The sequence below is a fragment of the Antechinus flavipes genome, chromosome 2, assembly GCF_016432865.1.
Source record: "Antechinus flavipes isolate AdamAnt ecotype Samford, QLD, Australia chromosome 2, AdamAnt_v2, whole genome shotgun sequence".
Classification (NCBI taxonomy): Eukaryota; Metazoa; Chordata; class Mammalia; order Dasyuromorphia; family Dasyuridae; genus Antechinus; species Antechinus flavipes.
Genome location: NC_067399.1, coordinates 580,808,499 through 580,830,083, shown reverse-complemented (window position 1 = coordinate 580,830,083; position 21,585 = coordinate 580,808,499). Strand labels below are relative to the sequence as shown.

The following is a 21,585-nucleotide window of genomic DNA, read 5'->3' as shown; positions in this document are numbered from 1 at the left end:
GAGAGAATCAGTAGAGCTCCTCCGAGCATCTGCATGTGATCCTGCAGGGGGTGTGCCAAGTTAGCATGCTGGTCCCTTACAATTTGCATGGGGTCTCTAGGTTTGTGGGTGGGAGGGAGCTAGTTTTCCCTTTCTTCTAGAGCTGGAGGACCTAGAATAGAGGCGGCTTAGTGGACCCCCCTCCCCTGCTTATAGTCCTCCACCCATGACAGCTGGTCTCAGAATGCACAGGATCCATTCTTTCCATGAAGAGAGCAGCTGGGGATAGAGGAGGAAGTAAGTGCAATCCCTCTGGATCTCAGCACCCTCATCCTTACAGCTGTCCCATACTTTCTAGGGAGTAGCACAAAGGCTGGGAAAGGAGCCCTCCCAGAGAAGCTCCTAGTGGCGTGGACTCAGATTAGCCCCCAAATGTGGGACAAAAGGCCCAGTCAGTATTTAAGAAGTTCCTACTAAGGGCCAGGCCCTGTGCACGTAGTTGGATGAATTTATTTGTTCACTATTCCCCATGGCCAGCTTTAGGGACCATTCCCTGGGGCCTCAAAGGACTCTCTGGAGTCCCACCAATACTCCCCAAGCGAGCTGTTTCTGATGTGGAAGGATGGGGCAGGCCACTAGTTCCCACACTTCCTTTCTGCTCCCCTCCCCACCCCCAAACCCTGAGTCATCCCTTCAGCCCCACAGGAAAGGGTGGAGCTTTTTGGCCAGGAGCCAGACTGCCTGGGTCCTGTCTTGGCCCAGCTGGTCTGGGTGTGTGTCCATCCCTCCCACCCCCCACCTCAGGGCCTCACAAATCTGGATCCAACCCTGAGTCAGGGCCCAAGGATGTCCTGAGAGGTTCCGAACTGCTTTAGCCAAAGACAAGCAGGGGGAAGGAGAGTATCAGTGGAGGGAGTAAGGGTTGGGTGACTCAGAGCAGGCCAGGAGGCGGCCCTGGACCAGAAGCCAGGGCGCAGCTACATGGACTAGGGAGCTCAGGGGCCGGCAATATACAGATTTTCAGCCTACTTTGCAGGTCCTGTTGGGTTGGTGGGGGGAGGAAGACTGACAAATGCTTAAATGGCAGGGAGAGGTCAAGCTGTTTCCAGACATATTTAGACTGCAGCACCAACACCTGCCAAACCTGAGAGTCTCTGGTCTCCATCCTGTAGCAACACACAGGTGGAAACAGCTTTTCCCTCTTCTTCCAAGCCCAAAGTAACTGAAACTAGGGACAAGAAGTGAGATTTCACAGAACTTTTGAATTGGCCCACAAGTGGTCGCTATCTTTACAACAGAAACCCACAACCTCCTGATGCCATCCATCCTTTGCCCAAACAACAAATCACACTTCCTTGTCTCTCAAACTGAAATGCTCAGAAACGAGAGTTCTTTTTTGGGGTGCTGAAAGAGTAGGGTGGGAAAGAATGCTCTTGTCTATTAAACTTCTGTGGTCCATGGGATTATCTGTCAGTCTAACCCCTTTATTTTAGTTGCCGGGGCAGAGAGAAGGGTTGAAGATTGGCCCACAGTCAAATGCTGAGTTACTTGCAGTCAGAAAACCTTCCCTGAACCAAGGTCTACACATTCCCATTCTTTCATTCCCATTCTTTTCACATGGTCAGTTTTGGTACTTTTTTGGTTAAACCCTCTTATGTAACAGACTTTTAAACCCCTTCCCCCTTGTATGACTGGTTAGCTCTAACACTGCTACAGCCGCAGCCTTCACATAGGTGTCCCCCCACTCCAAAGTGCCTCCCTGTCCCGCCCCAGCCCCCTGGGGAGCCCCAAGGAAAAGGAGGCGGCTGGCGGGGCTGGGGAGTTCGGAGGAGCAGTCGGAGAAGTCTGCCGTCACGTTTATTAGAAGGTTGGATTTGGGTGTGTGCTCTAAAACGGGTTACAGAATAAATACCTGTGCCTTTAGAACAGGAAGTCCACGTTTTATACAAAGTGCTCATTACAGGAAGTTGCAGCGTCAAAATCCAGGAAAGGAGCGAGAGCAGGATAGCCCTGCCCCCAACTCCATCCCTAAGATCTCAACTAGGCCTCTCTCATTATTATTGGTATTTGTCGTCACTGTCAGAGTCCAGGCCTGTGGTCAGAGTCCCTTCCTCTCCCCCCATCTAGGGCACGGGGGGCTCTTGTTATTTCATTATGTCCATAGATCCTGCTCTGTGCCCAGAAGATGCCAAAAGCTGTGTGAGAAGTGGCCTTTAAACTCAGGGAAAGGGAAAGGGAAAGGGAAAAAAAATCATTCTTGGCTTAAAAAAAAAAAATTCAACAAAAAACACACACAATCTACGGGATCATCTCTTACTGAATCCGTGATTGACCTTCCCCAAAGAAATCCAAGGTAGAATCAGCCCAGCAGGCACCAGCCCCTCCAGCCACAGCCGGGCTGGGGGTGCAGGGTGGGGGGGCACCACAGATCCTTCCAGCGGAGGGGGGGCCCAAGGAGGAGGGGTGAGGAGGAGAAGAGAGAAACAGAGACAGAGAGACACACCTCTCCTGGAATGAGGCACCTTCGAAGCTAGAGAGCCCCAGCCCAGACCCCCAAAGTCCGGTCATCTTCTTGGCTTCCAGCAAATTTGTATAAAACTCCCCCCGAGAAAATGAAAATAAAAATTGAAAGAAAATGGGAGGAGGGGGAGAGAAGCCATCAAAGGAAAGAGGAAGAATAGGGACTGCATAATAGAGGGGCTAACTGGAGGGGCCCGACAGCCCCTCCAGCCCCCCCACCTAGCCCCGGTGTTAACTTGTGACGTAGTGTTTGGTGGACGGCTGGCCGTACACCCTGTAGAAATCCTGGTGTCCCGGCTGTTGGGAGGCATCTATCCAGTCTCTGACAGCCAGGCCTGGGAGTGACTGTGGGACAGAGGGGGCAGGTGGGAGTGGGTGCGAGTACTCCTGCGAGGGCACTGTCCAGGGGAAATGGCCAGAACGGGGGTAGGGCTGGTGGCTTCCGTGGTTCGACACAGAGGAACAGTAACAGTTGTCCACGGAGCAGACGAGGATCTTGCGGCCCCCGTACTGGGGCAGCACAGGCTGCTGGGGGGCCGTGCCGTTGGGGTAGTGCGACGGTGTGAACACCGAGCTTGAATGGACAGGCTGCGCCCCTCCCGGCAGGGCCACGAGGTGCTGAGTGGAACTGCAAGGCCCCAGCTGGCTGGACTGGCCCTCCCCGGCTGAGGCCGGCTGGCCCACGAACTGGCTCCCCACGGGGCCTGCTGGGGACTCGAGGAAGCTAGCCTCGGGAAAGGCCGTCTGGTGCTTTCGCTTCTCCGCCCCAGAGCTGCTGTTCACACCACACGGGTACAGGGGGACCGTCTGCAGAAAGGGCACCGGGGTGCTAAAGGGGCCTGTGCAAGAGAAGGCAATGTCAGGTTAGCAGCCATTCGGGGATGGGTCGCAGAGAGAAAGATGCACAGTCATCTGGGAAGGGGCTAAAAACTCAACGGACAACAAGTCCCCCGGGACAAGGTTCCTCTTTCCTCCTTAGGAAGAAGTGCCCCGCCATTGCAGCTACTGGGCCACAGCTTCAGAGGGCTCGTGCTTACCTTCCAGGAGTTTCCTCAGCTGCTTTTCTTTCTTGGAGATCTCATTTAGGAAGAGCTTCGAGTTGAGGTGGCCGATCTTGGGAGGGGAGAGGCTGCCCCCTGTGCAACTCTGAGTCCTGGGAGGAGGAGAAGGACAAGGAAGAAAGGTGGGTAACTGCACCCAAGGTGCCTCGCCACACCTGGAACCTAGCTCTCCCCAGATTTCCAGCTCAGGGCCTTGAAGGATGCTCCCCGCCTCCATTCCCGGCCCCTGGAAGCAAGAACATGTGCTTACCTATCCATTAGAATCTTCACAGATTTGGTGTTCTAAAGAGAGAGGGAAAAAAGAAGTGAGCCAGGGTAAATCCCGGACCTCTCTGCCCTTGGGGGAGGGAGCCTCTTCACATAAACTCCAGGTTGAGCATGAGGAAAGAGCTAGGGAACGGGGGCCACCAATTCTGCCAAGTCCAGCCCAGCTTCAGTACTGACTGGGCCTTCCTATTTTGAACTTATTTCCCCAGAACCCACAGGGCGCTGGCCCTACAATCAGAAAGACCTGAGTTAAAATCCAGCCTCAGACACTCAGCAGCTGTGTGACCCAGAGCCAGTCACTTAACCCTGTTTGTCTCAGTTCCTCATCTGGAAATCAAACGAGGATCAGATGAGCTCACACTTGTGAGAAGGCTTAGTGCAGTGCCTGGCCATAGCAGGTGTATCAGTGACTGTCTAGTTCCTTTCCTTCAATCCAGGCCTCATGACTTTGCTCCCCGAGGCTCTAGATCATGGGGGACTGCAACCCCCGCCCCCGTCCCACCTTCATGAAGCTGATGTCCTCCGTCTTGTCGAAGACGAGCTGCACGGAGCTGAGCAGCTTCTTGGCCTCCTGCATGCGCTCCGTGAGATGCAGGGCCTGCGCTGCGTTCTCATTGCAGAACTTGGCCTGGGCCTTGTCCAGGATCTCCATGCTCTGCCGCAGGTCCTCATCCAGCAGCTGGTGCAGCTTCTCGTACTGCAGCCGCACCTCGTCCTTCAGCTGGCTCACCTTCTCCTGCGGCCCGACAAGAGGCCCGCGCTCAGCGCAGAGGCCACTCCCTCCCGCCCCCAGGTCCTGCCCGCTCTCCTCCCTCCCCTCCCCTCCCGGGAAAGTCCCCTTAATGCCAGTAACTCCTCCCTTCTCCCCAAGAGCACAGCTCGGGTGGGTTCTGTCCCCGGGGCCTGTCTGCAGACACCCCGCCCCCCAGGATGCTCTCGGAGTAACCATCACTCCCAACAAGGGAACATACCTCCACCAGCCGCTTATCAGACTCCAGTTTGTAGAGCTGGTCCTCAATGTCCTGCTCCCGCTCCTCTAGTCGGTCTTGTTGCTTCATGAGCATCTTCTGTAAGGCGGAATGGGCAAGGAGGGAGAACACAGTCACTTGGGGAGGAAGGAGGAGGGTCTGCTCTCCAGCAGAGATCTGGAAGCGACAGCTTCCTTTCACCAAGGACTTTGTGATCTCTTCTCCACCCTTCTTCCACACCCGGGCAGGAAGGGACCAGCTGACTCCAGAGCCTCTGCAGTCCCTTCTCCCAACTTCCCACCTTAACCTAGTCTTTCCTTTCTGGTGGCCCTGGATATGGTTCCTCACATCCAGATAATCTCCAAAAGGGGAGGTAGGATTGGGGTAGGGTGAGAAGAAGAGACAGACAGAGAGAAACAGAGGAAGAGAGAGAGAGAAGGGACACACACACACACACACACACACACACACACACACGGAGAGAGATTAAAATTGGAAGGAACACAATTTAGTCCAACTATGTCCTTTTATAATGAGGAAACAGACCCTAGAGAAAAGAGGCTTGTCCAAGATCCAGAGCAGAACAACAAGCAGGGGTGATCCAGCACTCTGCTACCAAACCTAGGGTGCTTTCCCTGACACCACCTGCCAGGCTTCTTTCATTCCCTGGGCAGAGCTGCCGACCCCCTCACCAAAGGCTTCAGCTCCAGCTTTAGTTCTAGCTTTGCTCCCCCCTCCACTCCCTTTGCTCTCTTCTCTCTTAAGCTGAGTAGTCTCAAACTTGTAGTTCTTTGCCCCATCCTATCCCTCTCAGCTCTGCCCCTGGCCATAAGATAGGCCAAGTTACCAGAGCAACCAAGCCAGCCTTCTGCTAAGGAAGAGGGCATGGGAATGAGAGCCCCAACCTTCCTCTTCAACTCAGGCAAGCCAAGAGAACTTGGTGCACACTCAGAACCCCTTGCCACACATCTGCCCCTCACTGCTTGCAGTGAGCTTGCAGCCAGAGCACTTGTCTTCAAGTTCTTATCATCCCATTTGCTTCTCAAGAATCTTCAGGGGTTCCTCATTATCTCCATGATAAAAATCCAAACTTTTCTGTCTAGAACAGACAAGATGCTATAAATCAAAACAACCTTCTTTCCATGAGACTCACCATTCTCCCCAAATTAACTCTGAGCATTTCAGCATCTGTCTTTGTTGTCAAACATGTACCCCTCCCCAAGCTATCCAAATCCAACCCCCACTGATCAGTGTTCCACATCCAGTCCTACCTTGTCCAAACTTTCTAGAATACAGTATGATAAAGAGAGCCTGGAGATGGGTTCTAGACCCAACTCCAGGTGATTTGTAGCAAGTCACTTCTCAGCCTGAAAAAAGAGGGCTGGACTAGCCATGTTCTTTCTCTTTTATCTCAGTCATCAACATTGTAGTCTGACCTTATTCTCAGAATGATGGGTAGTAGAGGTTGAGAACTAGACCTCTGATAGTGATTCCTCCTCCTGTATTCCTCCCCCCAAAATAGCTAACCACGAGGAACAGACAAACAGTAGAGGGTCAGCAAGTTCAAAGAATAAGATTGAGATGATTCTCACTAATTATTATTCCAGAAGAATATGCACGCAGCCATAGATGCATTCTGTATTCCTATTCACACACTAGTCCGATGGCATCAAATTTAAAATTACACAAAAGGGTCTACTGTCTTAGAAAACCACACATTAACATTATCCCCATTCTACTGCATTTTTACTTCTTCTGTTAAATATTTCCCAATTCCGTTTTCCTCTGGTAAGGTTTACACTTGGGAATGTTGCAGGTTCACAAGCTCTGGGGTTCAAGGTTGCTTGCTATTTTCTTCTGCCTCACATTTCCAGTTCTGGATTGGCCTGGTCCTAACTGGTACCTGGGGAGCTCTTTCTCCTTCCCAGACAGATTCTGGGGCCACAGGGCAGAGAAGGAATAGCCACCAACTCAAGATCTCAAGTCCTTTTTGGGACCTCCCCCACCAAGCTCTTTTTACAAACAAAAGTCTAGGGAAGTGAAGAGATCTGCCTAGCTGACTGTGATGGATGGTCCTCTTTATAGAGTCCTTGAGCCTCAGGATAGACAGCCCTTAGTGACCATCTAGATGCAAGATCAATGACTTTTTTTTAAAATTTAATTTAAATTAAAAAAAAATAATTATAACTTTTTATTGACAGAACCCATGCCAGGGTAATTTTTTACAACACTATCCCTTGCACTTACTTCTGTTCCGACTTTCCCTCTCCCCTTCTCCACCCTCTCCCCCAGATGGCAAGCAGTCCTATATATGTTAAATATGTCACAGTATATCCTAGATACAATATATGTTTGCAGAACCGAACAGTTCTCTTGTTGCACAGGAAGAATTGGATTCAGGGACTTTTTTTTAAATGTCATGAATTCCCTCACCTAGGGAGGTTTAATAACCCCTTCTTGGAATCAGGATTTGTTACTTATGTTTGTATTGGAAGGATAATGCTAAAATTCAATTAGAGAGCAGAAAATAAAGGTGTAATTTCCCCCCCCAAAATCCCAGATTCATGGGCTCCATGAATTCTACCCATAGACTTCTTTAACAACTCCAAGCTAAACCAAACCAGAAATGGGAAGCTGTGTTCTCAAAGTCTCACAGAACCTATAGAAGTGGCTGGATGCTAGGCAGGCCCCCAGAGCACATTCATATAATGGAAAGAGAACTCCACTGGAGGTGAAATCCTGGCTCCCTTACTTTCTCCCTGGGGGACTTTGAGCAAATAACCTGATCTCTCTGGGTCTCAGTTTCTTCAACTGTCCAGTGAAGGAGCTGGACTAGAGGACCACCAAAGGCCTGTTCCAGTTTTTAATTCTAATTTATGATTTTAAGGGTTCCTACCTCCAAGATCAATACTATTTCACTTCACTTACAACATACCAATAAGCTGTCCCCTATAATCAACCCCACCTTCCCCCCACCCCCATTAAAAAGGAACTGAATCTCAGGGTTCCTAAGTGCTGGTTTGGCCTCTTCCAGGTTAGTCCTGGTAAGAAACCAAAAGAAGTCTACTCTAGCAACAGGATGAAAACTAGGCTTGCTTTTCAACCCCCAGCTTCGAAGGGTCCTGACCTGGCCCAGAAGGAAGGAGCTGAACTCTCTTGGGGGTCAGCTGTCTGAGCTGATCCTCAAAGTGCCTTCTTTGAGAGCGCGGCCCTAGCCACTCCCTGCCCCCATACCATGCAAAGTGGACGCTGTTCCCGGTCTGTGGGTCAGGTCCCAAGAATACAACTTAAGGAAAGGGAGGGAAGTGGGGGATCAAGCTTTTCCCAAAGCCTTGTAAAAGCTGCCCAGAGAGAGGGAGAGAAACAGGATTATCAGGGCTCAGGCCTGGCTTGGCCTGTCCCACACACAGACCTCCGAAAAGACTTTCTATAGGCCCCCAGGGCTGCAGTGGGGGAGAGGGGGCCCCAAAGAGGAGGAGGCCCAGGACTTCCCCCTCCCGACCCCCCACGGGAACAATGGGCCTTTTCTTCTAGAGGGGACCTTTGGCCCACAAACTCCTACTCACCAGGGCCCCTAGTCGGCATCCTCCCCCAGCTTCAGGTCAGCTGTGGGGAGGGAGAAGCACAGGAAGGCCAGAGCTCTTACTGCTGTTACTACGAACCCACCCCCTCCCACCCCCCACCCCCATCCCCAAACAGCCAATTACTCTGACTAAAGCCCCTTAACCCTTGTACATGTATCTACACAGGTCCTGCCTTAGCACCTTCCCTCCTATGCAGCTACTACTTCTCAGTAGCTAGAAGGCTGGGGGCAGGAGAAATAAGACTAAATCCCCTAATTCTTGGCCCAAGTTTCTCCCTCTATTGAACTAGGCCTAACCCTCACAGTTGTTTTTCCATACAACCAAACCACTGACCTTGATGGCCACTAAAATCCTTTTTGATTGTTCAAGTTGGAGCTGCCTGCCTGTCCACACCTCCCCTGACCGACTGGGACTCTTTCCCCCACTAGGACCTTCCCAGTGTTTCAAGAATCCCTAGGAGAATAAGTGAACCCCAATGTTCTTGTCTCCTAGGAGCTTCTGGAGGTCACCCCTGCCTTGGTTTCCACCCCCCCCCATTTCTGAGTTCTTCTATGGGGCTCTGGTCGCAAGGCTGCTTCAGGGAATGAACTCAGGAGCTTCACAGAGATGGAGGTATGCTGTGACATAGCTGGTAGGAAGCTGGGGAGCTCTTTGTCCAATCTGCCCTCACCAGAGAAAACTGAAGACAGAACGAGGATGCTGGCCCAGTACAACAACAAATTAGAAACCAGAGGGCCCCTGGGAAGGCAATCAGGGTTTTCCTTCAAGCACGTCCCTCCTGGGTGAAGGAAAGCCTCCCTTCCACCCTAACTCCCAAGGAGAGCAGCTCTTTTTCCAGCCCGGATCCTCCCAACTTTGAGGTCGTGTCCAAAGGCTTGGCATCTCTCGGGCCTGGCAATCTCTGTTCTTTAAGCTGGGGTTCCCTCCCCCTTGTCCCACCCGGAATTTCTTGGGGTGGGACAGGCCACTTTGTTGATAGTATCACATGGTGGGTGTGATATACCACACTTATATCATGGTCACAAGCCAGTGGGTGTATATATAGAGGCCGCATGGAAACATCAAACGGGAGTCAGGAGACCAGATTTTAGCCCCAGCTCTTCAGCTAGCTTGCTGTATAACCCTGAACAAGTCACATTACTTCTCTTCAGCTCAGTTTCTTCATATATACAATGGAGCTGATCTCCAAATAATTCTGTGGTGATCAGATAAGAGATTGTCTATGAAGTAAAAAAACTTCATAAACACATACATGTAATACGTTATTAAATTATTCCCTTACCTAGCCTCCTGGCTCTAGAGATAGTTAGGAACGCCTTGCTTACATTTATTCAGCAAGTCCAGTGGGCCAGGCTCTATGCTAAATACTGGAAATACAAGGACAAAAGCAAAATGGTTCCAGCCTTCAATACTCAAAGGGACTCAGGTGGGGCCTGACAGGTACCTGGTCTACTGCCCCCCAGCTCATCTCACCTGGACCTCCAAACAGCTTTTTCTGTGGTATTTCTCCACTTGCCTGAAGCCTCTTATCATACCTAACACTCAGGATAAAGCAAGAGCAGCAGGAGAGCTCACTTTCAAGGAAGAGAATGTCTATGTTCCTAGCCCAAGGCTTTATACACCCATTTTCCAAAGTCTATCCAGGGCTAGGTGGCTAATTCCCAAAGGGCGGGCAGCGGGGGGGAGGGGTAAGGTCAGAAACAACCTCTGGCTTCACTTGCCATGGGAAGGGAGGGAGGAGCAGGCACTGCAGTGTGGGCCAGTCCTTGGAGTGTGGGACAGCTGAGGGTCCACATCATAGCTGGAAAACATAGGGCTCATGGAGAGGAAAGGATTTAGTAGTGTTAAGATAGAGCTTTCTCTTAAATCCAATAACTGGATAGGCAGCTCTCCTAGGGCAAGGCCAGGCACACAGGAGGGGGCTTAGCTGGCAGATTTTCAGAGATCAGCAGGCTGTTCCAAACTGTCTCTTTCATCCTTGGGCAGAACCTTCCTGCACCAGACTCTTCAGCCTGGGGCTTCCAGCTGCCTCTAAGATCCCTGCCCTTGACCCAGGGCCAAAAGACCCAAGCTCCTGGGGTCACTTTGCCAAGCACAGTTGGGCAAACTCAAACTCCTAGATCTTATTCCAAAAACACAGTTCTAATTATTTTATTCTCCTGCTCAAAAATTTCCAATAGTTCTCTATTGCTTATAAGTTGGGTTCAAACTTCTTATCCTGGCACTCAACACTCTTTCCCCATCACCTTTTCATTCTTAAATCGCACTATTTTCCTTCACAGACTAGTACAGTGACATCAAATTCAAATCGAAATGGGGGCCACTAACCTATATTCAGGTTCAAGGAATCTTGAAGGTTGGATGACTCAGATTTAAAAGGTAAAGTTACCTATGTTTTACTGGATTTTATTTATTTCATTAAATATTTCCCAATTTCATTTTAATTTGGTTTGGGGAGTATATTCTGCTCTAATATACAAGCTAACCAAAGTGAACTATTCTCATTGGTTCTTAAGAATGTCATCTCCGTGCCTTTGTTTCCTTATCTGAAATAATCTCCCCATCATTTTCCTCATATATTGCAAGCCTTTGACCCTTTGGAGGCCTAGCCCAGGGGGTCCTCAACCATAAAGGCAGCCCCATGGATTGATCGGACGTCCTGTCCTCTGAGTCTCTAGAACAATCACAACTTTTCTCCTTAAATCAACTACACACCTGTGCCATCAGTCCTTTTGTTCCAAGTCTTACTGTGTCTTATTCCTCTAGGTAGTCTCTCCCCCGACCTCCATAGAGACCAAAAGAAAAGGTCTAGACCACAGCAAGTCCACAATGGCTGCTGAAGGAAATGGTCCTTCCCTGGCACCAGCAGGGACCCTCAGGTCTTTCCAGGAAGCAAGACAAGCTGGACCTTTCTCTAACCTCAAATCCCACTCAGCTAAAATGGGCATGGCTCTGCAGGGCACTTCCTCCCACTGAAGCCTCTTCCTCCCCACCTTCTGGGGGTTCAGGGTAAATCTGCCACCCACACTCAAGTTCCCTTGAGACAGGGTGGGGGCGCGGCGGCAGAGAGCTTTTGAGTTGCTGCTGGAGTTTGTCTGCTGACAGTTGAGATGTCTGGTGAAGGTCTCTGCTATGGGACACTGGGGCTATATAAAAGTTAATAAATAATAATAATAAAAAGCCTCAAGTCAACCTTGAGGAGAAGCAAGGTCAGGAGGGAAATGGGGCCCCAGGGGCTGCCAAGCCAGCAACGAGTTTGCAAACAAGCCCCGGACTTCAGAACCGGAAGGGGTGGGAGGCAGCAGGGACCGAGGCCTGGCAAGGTAAACAAAATCACCAGTTCCTTCCAGAGCTCCCCTACCCCCCACCTCAGCTTCCTATCCTCCCCCCCCACCTCTTTCCAGTTCCCCAGGGAACAATCCCTTCCCTTTTGGGGAAGGGAGCTCTGGGAACCCTTAGGTTTCACAAACTCTGACAAAGCTTCCCCCCCCCCCCAGTCAGCCCCCAGGTAATGAGGGGCAAAGACACCCAGAGCCTGGACCTGCCTGAGAGCCGAGGAGCCGGTTTCCCAGCTGCAGAGCGGAATTAGCTTCTGCCATGCAGAGTGCAGGCTCTGGGGCAGGCAAACAAAGAGGCAGAGAGAAAGCCCCCCTTTGTCTGTGCCTGAATGCCAGCCCGGCCGGGAAGGCTTTCAAAGAGCCAGCCACGGAGCTGGCCGGGCTGGGCCCACAGCGGGGCCTCTAGGGCTGGCCTTAACCCCTTTTCCAGCTCCCCAATCTCCCCCACCCCGAATTTTAGTGACATCTAGTCTCCTTTAACATCCTCCATAATTTAGTCTTCAGAGAATCTTCTTCCCTTCCTTTTCTCCCTCACGGGAGAAGGTCTAGGCCCAGAGTCACAGAGAACACACCTCACACACATCACAGAGATACACAAAATATCAAAGTCAGACATATCGGATACATAGTCTCCAAGAGACAGTAACACACACACTCAGATACACTTTCATAGGAAGCATGTAAAATTGGGTAAGGAGCTGACAGCCTCACATGCTGGATCAGCATGATGCTACAGAGGGAAGCAGGAGGTTTGTGTCTTCTGGGCTCTTGCTTGTATTTGTTGTAGGGCTACCTGAAAAGGGGAAGGTGGGGCGGCAGACAAACCAGTTGGGAGAAAGGGGATGCCTGTCGTGATCCCCAGCTGTTGGAGGGAACCCTTGGGTGAAGGAGCCTGGGAAAAGCCTGCCTCTTCAGCCGCCCTCCTGTCCCCATTGTCTGGGGTAACCACGGGGCTGGAGGCTAACTACTTTGGCTTCCCTGCCCAGGGAAGAGTGGGAATGCTAGAGTGGAGGTAGGAGGTGTCCTCCCTCCATTAAATCAGGCTATGGAAGAACCTTTCCTCCCCCAACTTGATCATCAAGACCTCTGCACTGGCCCTTCCCCCTCCCACTTTCCCACCTGAATCCTCCTCACTCCCAAGTGCTGAGGAAAGCAATTCAGGCTGGAAAAACCTCCCCCTGCCCCCCAGGTCCTGTCCCCGCCCAGCTACCAGAAGGCTCAATGCCCATGACCACCCAGGGAGCCAGAGCCGAGCAGGAAGGGAAACCCAGGGCTTTCTCCCAAGCCCCCAGGGCACTTCATGGAGGGTGGGTGTTCTTTCTCCCCACCTAGGCAAAAACTCTATACCAAGGAAGAAGCTGAGGAGAGCACCTTACTTGCCCAAGCCTGGAAGAGCTTTGTTATGCCCCCAGCTTGCAGAGTAGGGGAAATGAGGGATAGGAAGCGGGCATGGGTTAAATATTCCAAAGTAGGTGAGGCCTCCCTCCATCTTCTGGAGACCTTCTAAACACAGGGATTCTCACCTAGATCTGAAGGCATCCCAGAAATATATATAGCAACAGAAATATGAAAAATTATAAGGACGCTCAGAAATGGCAGTAGACCCTGCTCTCCAGCTCTGCCCTTCCTCTAAGCAGATCCCTTCTTTTCAGCAAAGGCTTGAGCAGAGACTAGAACCCTCCAGAGATGCTTTTAAGCCAGCCCTTCCCCCTCCCTTCCTCTATCCCTTCTATAAATGTGACCCCCATCCTTTAAATCCGGCCTCAGGGAAAACAGCAACATTCCCGGATCCTGATGGAAATCCCCCCCCACTAACCCAAAATCCGGTAGGGGGAGGGGGAGATGGAATCAACTGGCCTGGGGCTCAGACCACACCGGATGCCCCACAGGCCATCTATTCCCCACACCCCTAGGAACATCTGGCTCTGGAGCCTTGAAAGAGCAGGGAGCCAGTGTATTCTCAGGATCCCCTCCCAGTCCAGCCCCAAACTCAAAGCTCAGATTTGTGCCTCTTTTGAGCCTCTTGGGACTCTGTGGCCCCAGGTCAGCTTTCAAAGGATACAGCAAATAACTGGCATCTGAGGAGGCTCGAAGTAATATCTCCCTCCCTTCCTGCTTACCCCCAGCTCACACATTCTGGCAAATACTAACTTCCTGTTACTCCATTTGACAATGGCCCTACTCCCAATCCCCTCGAACCTCAGGTCCAGGCTAGGTGGGAAAAGAAGGAAAAGAGGACCAGCTCATGCTTTTGGGAGAAGGACCAAGTTCCAGTAAATGAGGTCTTCTGTATAAAATGTGGTTGTGCCCTTCAATCAATCAATTAATTAACCTTTCTTTTTTCTCTCTCTCTCCTCCCTGCCTCCCACTCTCCAATAGTCCTCTGGGACCAAGCCTGTGCCTTCAGGGGGAACCTTAGGAATTAGTATTATTTCCCTACCACCCACTCCTACTTCACTGCTAAGACTACAGCCACGAATAGTTAGATTCTTTTAAGGAAGAATCCATTTGGTAAACTAGATTCCAGTTGGTGGGCAGAACCAAAGTGTGAGCCTTCCTGGTCTGGTCTAGCCAGACTCAGGACAACCTCCTGGGACTCCTGGACCAGTGTTGTTCTAGCCAATGTTTCTAGTAGGCAGCCTGTTCCGAGTCTCCATCTTTTCAGGTGTGTAGAGTGTGTGTGGTAGGGGACGGTGTAGTTAAAGGTTAGGATGGACCACCACAGATTTAATAAGTCAACCTGGCCAGGAATGTTGTTGGTATGCTTTTCTAACGCTAGGAATGTGAGGGCCAGAGAAACAGGAGACAGCAGGTCTAGCTAGAGGTAGGAGTGCGTGTGTATGGGGGGAGGAAGGGGAGAGTGTAAACAGGAATCCAGCTTAGAGTCCAAGTTATCACTGATGCTCACAAAAATCCACTGTCTATACCCTATGTCTTAGCTCTGGAATATGACACATACTACTTACAAAGTTTAGTTACCTCCTGACTGTCCTCCAGTTGTCGCCTCCCCCCCCCCCCCAGCCCCCTTCCTTCCAAGAGCCAGTGAGAAGAAGCAGGACAGCCTTTTAGGAGAACAGAGAGCCAGGCCAGCTGGGCCATCAGGAGAGGGGAGTCTGTGTGCACAGTACTAACACCATTCCAAGATCGGTCAGGAATCACATGCAGAGAGACAGTTATAACAAACGACCATTGCCCTCCCCCAAAGATACACAGACCTACAGACTCTGAAGCAAACAAGCCCAGATTCTCTTCTTCTGGGGCCAGTAATCACTCACCCCTATCACCTCCCCTTTAAGTTTTGGCAAAGTTGTCTTGTAAGGGTCTTTCCCCCTTTTCTTTCTCCCAGTCTTATCCTAAGGCATCTCCACTTCTCCCTCCCCCAACCAACATTCCCCAAGACAGGAGCTAGACATCTTGGCTTTCCTACAGGCTCTATACTTTTCATCACTAGCTCACTCTCCCTCCCTCCTATCCCCTTCCAATCTTTATTAATAGCAACTGCAGAAACCTCTCTGCCCAGGGCCAAGCTGGGGCAGTCAAAAAGGGAGGAAACAGGGCTCCTTTGGTAGGAGGAGAAGAAGGGTTGGGGAGCAACTGAAGGTCCTCTCCTTCCTCATTAGTTTTTAAAAGAAACTATCGGCCTATCTTACGAAAAGAAACCTGGAGTTGGATCTACATATTGGAAACTAATCACACATCAGTTTTTATTGATCACTGCCCCCTTCCCCCATCCCATTGGTTTCTTTATTGCTAAAGAGTGAGTCATTTGAACTGGATTCACACAGGAAACCACCCCCATTTTGCAGTCATCTGTAGGGCTTTCTCATCTACCCTCTTTGACCCTGGGTGCCCCTGCCCAACAGGGCTGGTGGGGGTAGGGGTCAGGAAGAATCAATCCCCTTCCCCCATAACTCAAGCCCCCTCTTTATTATTCACACCCTGGGTCTGGGATTGGGGGCTGGGCCTTCCCACAGAGATGGAATCTTTCCAATTCCCTCCCTCTGCCACGACTCACCCAGATTCCCCAGGCTGGGACTCCCCTTACCCCAGGGGAAGCTGTCCATCCGGGAAGAGAGGGCACCCCCCCCCCCTTGTATTAGGCTGGCCTCCCAGCCCTGGGCCACAGCCCAAGAAGGAAGGCATGTGTGGGGGTGACATTGACAGGCCATATACAATGGGAGGGGATGCGGCTGCAATCAAGGAGTAGGGCAGCCCAGGGGAGTGAGCTGTCTGAAACCAGATTTCAAGGCAGCTCAATCTTAAACCTATCAGATTCCCCCTCCCCCCACCCTTTAGTGCTTAGCATCTCCACCGGACTAGGAGGCTTGGGCTTGGAGAAAAGGTAATCAGGGCTCGGGGTGACAGAGACTTTAAAGGTTCGTTCATGCACACGGGTCTGCGCAGGCAGACACTGCCACCCACATAGAACCTCACTCTGTACCCTGATCTCTGGATTCTCAATCTTTCTTCAGGCACATAACTCAGTTCTATTCTTCTTCATCTCCCAGCAAAAAAAAAAAAAAAAAACCCAAACAATCTGGTTAAGGGGCTCGCAGCCTCCGAACATGGCTGCCTTTGTTTACTTCCTCGCTGCCCGGGCAGCAGCTTGTCCCCAGCTGGGGCAGCAATGGCTCCGGGACATTGGTCACACAAACTATAGCCCTACTGAAGCAGGCCAGGGACACCGACAAAGCAGTTTTCCTCCACGATCATTCAGGGAAAGGGTTTCTCTTAAAGCTCCTAACCCCCTCCCCCCAACCCCAGTCCTAAAGAAGGAACCACAGTAGACAACCTTGATAGCAAGGTCCCATTTTGTCTATTGCCTAAGGGAATCAGGGTCAACCAGGCCTCCTTCTTCGGGACAGACTGGAAGGTGAGAGGAGGATGCAGACCTGGCCCCCAATTCTGCCCACGCCCACGGACTTCTGCCCCGCTTCAGACCACCCCCACCCTAGTGGAGAATCCGGTCTCCCACTTCTCCCACCCGAGTTCAGGGGACTGGGCCGCGGGTAGAGTTACTTGCCCGAATCTCATTCCTCCGGATCTCCACGTCGCAGACAGCGTGTCCCTGGTGGGCACCGCTATAGTAGCAGCAGTACTGGCACACGGCCACCTGCTCGGCCTCGCAGTGGTACAGGCGGTAGGCGTTGTGCTGCGGGCAGCTCCAGGCCCGCACGTCGTCGGCCTCCACCAGGAGGTGCCCGCGGGCGGTGGAGGGCTGCTGCAGGTGCGTCTGCACGTGGGACTGGCAGCAGGGAGCCTCGCAGCGCAGGCAGACCTTCTGGGCCGGCAGCGGGGGGCCGCGGCGGCAGAACACGCAGTGCAGCGCGGCCGGCGGCTTGTCCACGTGCAGCGCGTTGAACTTCTCCACTATGTTGGTGAGTTTGAGGTTCTTCTCCAAGCCGGGCCGCTGGTTGTAGGCCTGGTTACACTCGGGGCATCGAACCAGGCCGCTGTCCTTGGCCCAGGCTTCGCCGATGCAGCCGCGGCAGAAGTTGTGTTTACAGGGCAGCTGCACGGGTTCCACGAAGACGTGCAGGCAGATGGGGCAGATGAGCTCCTCCTCGAAGCAGTTCTTCCAATTCTCCGCCATGGCGAGGGAGGCAGCGGTAGCGCCCTGGGTAGGGCCTTGGACGCTGGCCGGGCCCCGGCCTGAGTTCCTACCCGCGTCCAGGGACCAGTCCCGTTTAGAACCAAGACGGTAGCTACAGCGAGCCCCGCCGCGGTGCGTCTTGGGCGAGCTCAGCAGCACAGCCTCTCCGGGACTCCGCACTGGCAGAGGGCGCCCGGCTTCTCAAGGCAGGGGGTGCTCGCGACGCCGCCGTCGCCGCCTTCTCCTCGCTGAGTATGGGGAGCGTTAGCGGGCGGCGCTGGCCGGAGCCGGGGCACGAGCCAGGGATGGGCCTGCCCAAGTCCAAATTCCATCCACGAAGCCGCGGCCGCCGCCTGCGCCTCCCCCGCTCCGCTCGTCCGCTGACATTGGGGCGCGCCCCGCAGCTGCCTCCCCGCGAGCCGCACACTTCCCTTCCTCTCGCTGGCTGCCGGGATTCGGGGCTTCTCGCCGGCCGCCACCCCGCGCTCCCGGCTCCTCCTCCTCTTCCTCCTCCTCCTCCTCCTCCGCGCCGCCGAGTCCGAGGTTCGCGTCCCTTCAAAGAGGAGCCGGAAAAAGAGCCGCCGCGCCCGAGGGCTCAGCTAGGTCCGAACGGGGCGGGCGAGGCCCAGCCAAGCGCCCGGCGTCCCGGCTAGGGCGATCCCCGGCTCGCTGTCCTCCCGGCGGCGGCTGCAGGGCGCCGGGGCCGAGTCGGGGGCGCCGGGCGCGCGGGGGACAGTCATTCAGATGAAATTCCCGTCCCCGGCCCGAGATCCCAGCCCTCCTCCTTCCGCCTCCCTCCACCAACAGAAACGGAAGGGGGAGGGTGGGAGGGAGGAGGGACGGACTGGGGAAGGGAGGGCTGAGGGAGGGAAGAAGGAGGGGACGGAGGAGGGGGGAGGGCGCACCAGGGTAGGGAGGAGGGGACTGGAGAAGGGAGGGAGCGCTCGCTGGAGGGACGAACCCCCTCCTCCCCGAGCCCCCCAAACCGCTTCTCCTCGTGGGCTGGGGGTATCCGAGAGAGGAAGGAAGGGAAAGGTAGAGGAAAACCCTAGCAGAGTGTTGTGGCCCGAGCCGCCACCCCTCCCCCTTCGCGGCCACCCAGCCTCCGGACAAGGGCAAAATACAAAACAAAACAAAACCCAATCCCACCCCACGCGTCTCAGACGCTGGACAGCGGGCGAGAAAAACAAGGATTGATCCAACTAGAAAGGAATTTTTCTCCACTACTCGGGAATGGGAGGCTATGCATCTCTCCTCCCTAGCCTCTGCCCGCCCTCCTCGTCACTCTCTGTCCTTCCTTCTCTATTTCTCCGCCCCACCCCGGTCTCCTCTTCTTGGCCTCCGAGTGTCGGGGGTTCGGTTGGGGCTGAGCTCACAGTCCCCTGCTCTCTTTAGCGCAGTGGGGGCGGGTAAAGTAGGGATGCTAGGGGAGGGAGGGGACTGGAGAGGACATCGAGGACCCTTTGGTCTGGGTTCCCCGCCCCCGCGCCGCCCACCTTGGATCCTTTTTTTTTTTTTTTTTAAACCAAACAAAAATAATATGCATGGGTTTTCAAAAGAAGGCTCAAATGCCAGAACCCTGGGTGCTGGCCCAGCCTGCACTTATCAGACTCAACCCAGATCTGCTTGGTCGCGACTCCCAGGAACTGGACTCCAGCCGGGGTCCCCTCAGTCGCTGCCGCCTTTCCGCTTATCATCAGATCGGGAAAAAAAAAAAAAAAAAAAAGAGGCCCGCCCGCAGCCCCCGCAGCCATCTTGACGTGTTATTGTTATTTCAGGGTTGAAATGTTTAATAAAAATAAGTGCTCGTCTGCTTTTCCCTCGCGCCCCCAGCAACAGCCGAGACTGGGCTCCGCGGGACCATCTGGCCACGGCCCCCAGCTTCTCCTCCGCCTCAATTCAAGGCTCAAACCTCTTGCGGAGCATACGGAGCATCCAAGGCCTCGCGAGTCTCGCTATAACACTCTAGGGGGTCGTTTCTAGGATAGTGAGGAGGGGGCGTGTTTGCAGACCGAGTTCGGGTGCTTCTGAACCCTCCAGCCCACCATATCCAGCTCCCCCCACACCAGCCAGTGAACGGAGATCACTGGGCATTATAACGTCGAATTGACACCGAGAGGAGTCCGAGATCCCGACTGGAAGCAGAGGCCACAGGGCCCAGGGCCGGGAACAGGTCCTGAGTTTTACAGCGGAGGAAGGAGGAGGGGAGGGCTTTAAATCGCCGCCCTTTTACAAGGGCCCTAGCGCTATAAACGAATGGGGGGAGGGGCGAGGGCCTGGTCCGGAAGTGCCGCCGTCGCTGCCGGGGCACTCGGCCACGCCCCCTCCCGCCTCTGTCCCAGAGCCTGAAGCTCTCATTGGCCTCACGCCCGCTCCTCCTCCCCTCGGTGCAACGAGCTCGCCGCCCTTGTCACGTGACCCGCTTTCAGTTAGCTACATTAAGCATTCCCAATTCTAAGCGTCTAAAAGTGCTACGGTCTGTGCTGCCGCTTGATCTGGGCCTCTCGTTTGGTCCGTTCCTCCCTGGCTGCGGGGCCCGGAACCTTGATTCCCCAGTAGGGGAAGGTTACTCGATGAACCATTCTACCAGAGCACGACTGATAGAGAAGTCCGAAAGGGCCATTCTGAGGTCTCCGCCCACTTGAGCTTTCGTCTACCTTCTCGAACCCCGAGGAGCAAGTCACCCCCTCCCGGCCTCTCCTCAGCGGCCAGTCGGGGCCCTGAGCCTGATCTAGAGTGCCCCGCTAGAGCCTCCCCGGTGGAACGTCGCCCCTCCCTAGTGGGCGGTCGCTTGCCTCGCCTCCTTCTCCTACCCAAGTGGGGGGAGGGGTCTCTTGCCTTCTATCTTTCCTTCCTCCCTCCCCTCTCCCCACCCCGCCTTCCCCTATCCAGGGGCAAGTTTCTCTTTTGCTGCTGCCTCCCCTCCCCTTCTTCCCCTCCCTCGGAGAAATCTCTAAGTTCCCGGCCTCTTCTCCAGCCCGCTCCGATCTCCAGCTCTCTCCTCTCCTGAAAGCAATTTGACTTCTTTTTCACCCCTCTTCCTCTCATCCCACCTGGGAGTTTTTTCTCTCTCTTCCGTAAATGTGTGTATGTCTGGGGGGAGAGGGGACGCGTCTCTATCTTGATGCAGACACACTCCTATTTCTCTGGGATCATAGCCTAGGCTCCCTTCAGTCTGTACTATCTCGGATGGACCAGAAGCCTCTAGTGTGCTGGGTTGATGGGGAGATCAATCGTTAATAGTCAGTAAGCATTTATTGAGTCTACTATGTGCCAAGGACTTTGTGAAGTGTTGTGGATACAAAGAAAAAAGACAAGTCACTGCCCCCAAGGAGCTTACAATCTTAACGGTGGAGGAGAGGGGAGACCAGTTCGTACAAACAAATTGTAGACGGGATAAATAGGAAACGAACTAGAGGAGGAAGGCATTAGAATTAAGAGGCATTGGGAAAGGCTTTTCGTAGATGAGGACTTAAAGGAAGCCAGCAGGAGGAAGAGCAAGAAGAAGAAAAACTCAGGAGCAGAGGAATGGGATGTCTTGGTCATAGTACAAGTGGGCAGTAAGTCGGAAGGAGGGGGAAGTCTTAGGATGACATATGATTTTATATTTAATCATGGAGGTGATGGGAGACTGAAATTTGAATAAGGGAGTGATGTAACAGAAACTGCACTTTAGGAAAATGATTTTGGTGACTGAATGGAAGCTTAAGAGTGGGGAAGGATTTGAGATAGGCGGACTCACTAACAGGCTATCTCAATAGTCCAGATGTGAGGTGATAAGTGCCCATGCTTAAGAATAGTGCCAGCCTTGGAGGAGAGAAAAAAGGGAAGAAGTGATTTGTGAGACGTTGTAGAGATGAAACCAGAACAATTTGTATATGGGGGTAAGGGATAATGAGTCAGGATGACACCTATATTTGGAGCCAGAGACATGGACAGTCATCAACCATAATAGGAAAGGTAAGGAAGGATTTAAAGGAGAAAGGTAATGATTTCATTTTTGAACTCGGTGTCAGATGTCTATTGGAGAACTATTTTGAGATGTGTGAAAGGCAACTGGTTTAGAATGCCCTCAAATCTTCATGTCCAAATCATGCTCATCCTCCAATGCCCAATTCAAACCTCATCTTCCTTCCTTGATATTTATTTCCCTGGCTCTGAATTATACACCGAATATGTACCACTCATTTGGCCCTTATCATTTCACTGCCTTCTAACAGTTATCAGCTTTGAATCCTTAACATTATAGGATTTATAGTAAAAGAGCCCTGAGAT

The 21,585-nt window shown here is 52.8% G+C and overlaps 1 protein-coding gene across 1 annotated transcript; it reads right to left on the bottom strand.

Annotated features, from left to right (window-relative positions):
- Positions 1–1,819: 1,819 nt before the first annotated feature.
- On the bottom strand, positions 1,820–19,413 carry TRIM8 (tripartite motif containing 8). Its single transcript, XM_051981316.1, has 6 exons — positions 16,741–19,413; positions 4,799–4,894; positions 4,330–4,563; positions 3,811–3,842; positions 3,537–3,652; positions 1,820–3,338 (listed from the first exon to the last, which is right to left on the bottom strand). Exons 1-6 carry the CDS (start codon positions 17,308–17,310, stop codon positions 2,731–2,733), a joined length of 1,656 nt encoding a protein of 551 aa, XP_051837276.1. The 5' UTR covers positions 17,311–19,413; the 3' UTR covers positions 1,820–2,730.
- Between the last annotated feature and the right edge of the window lie 2,172 nt (positions 19,414–21,585).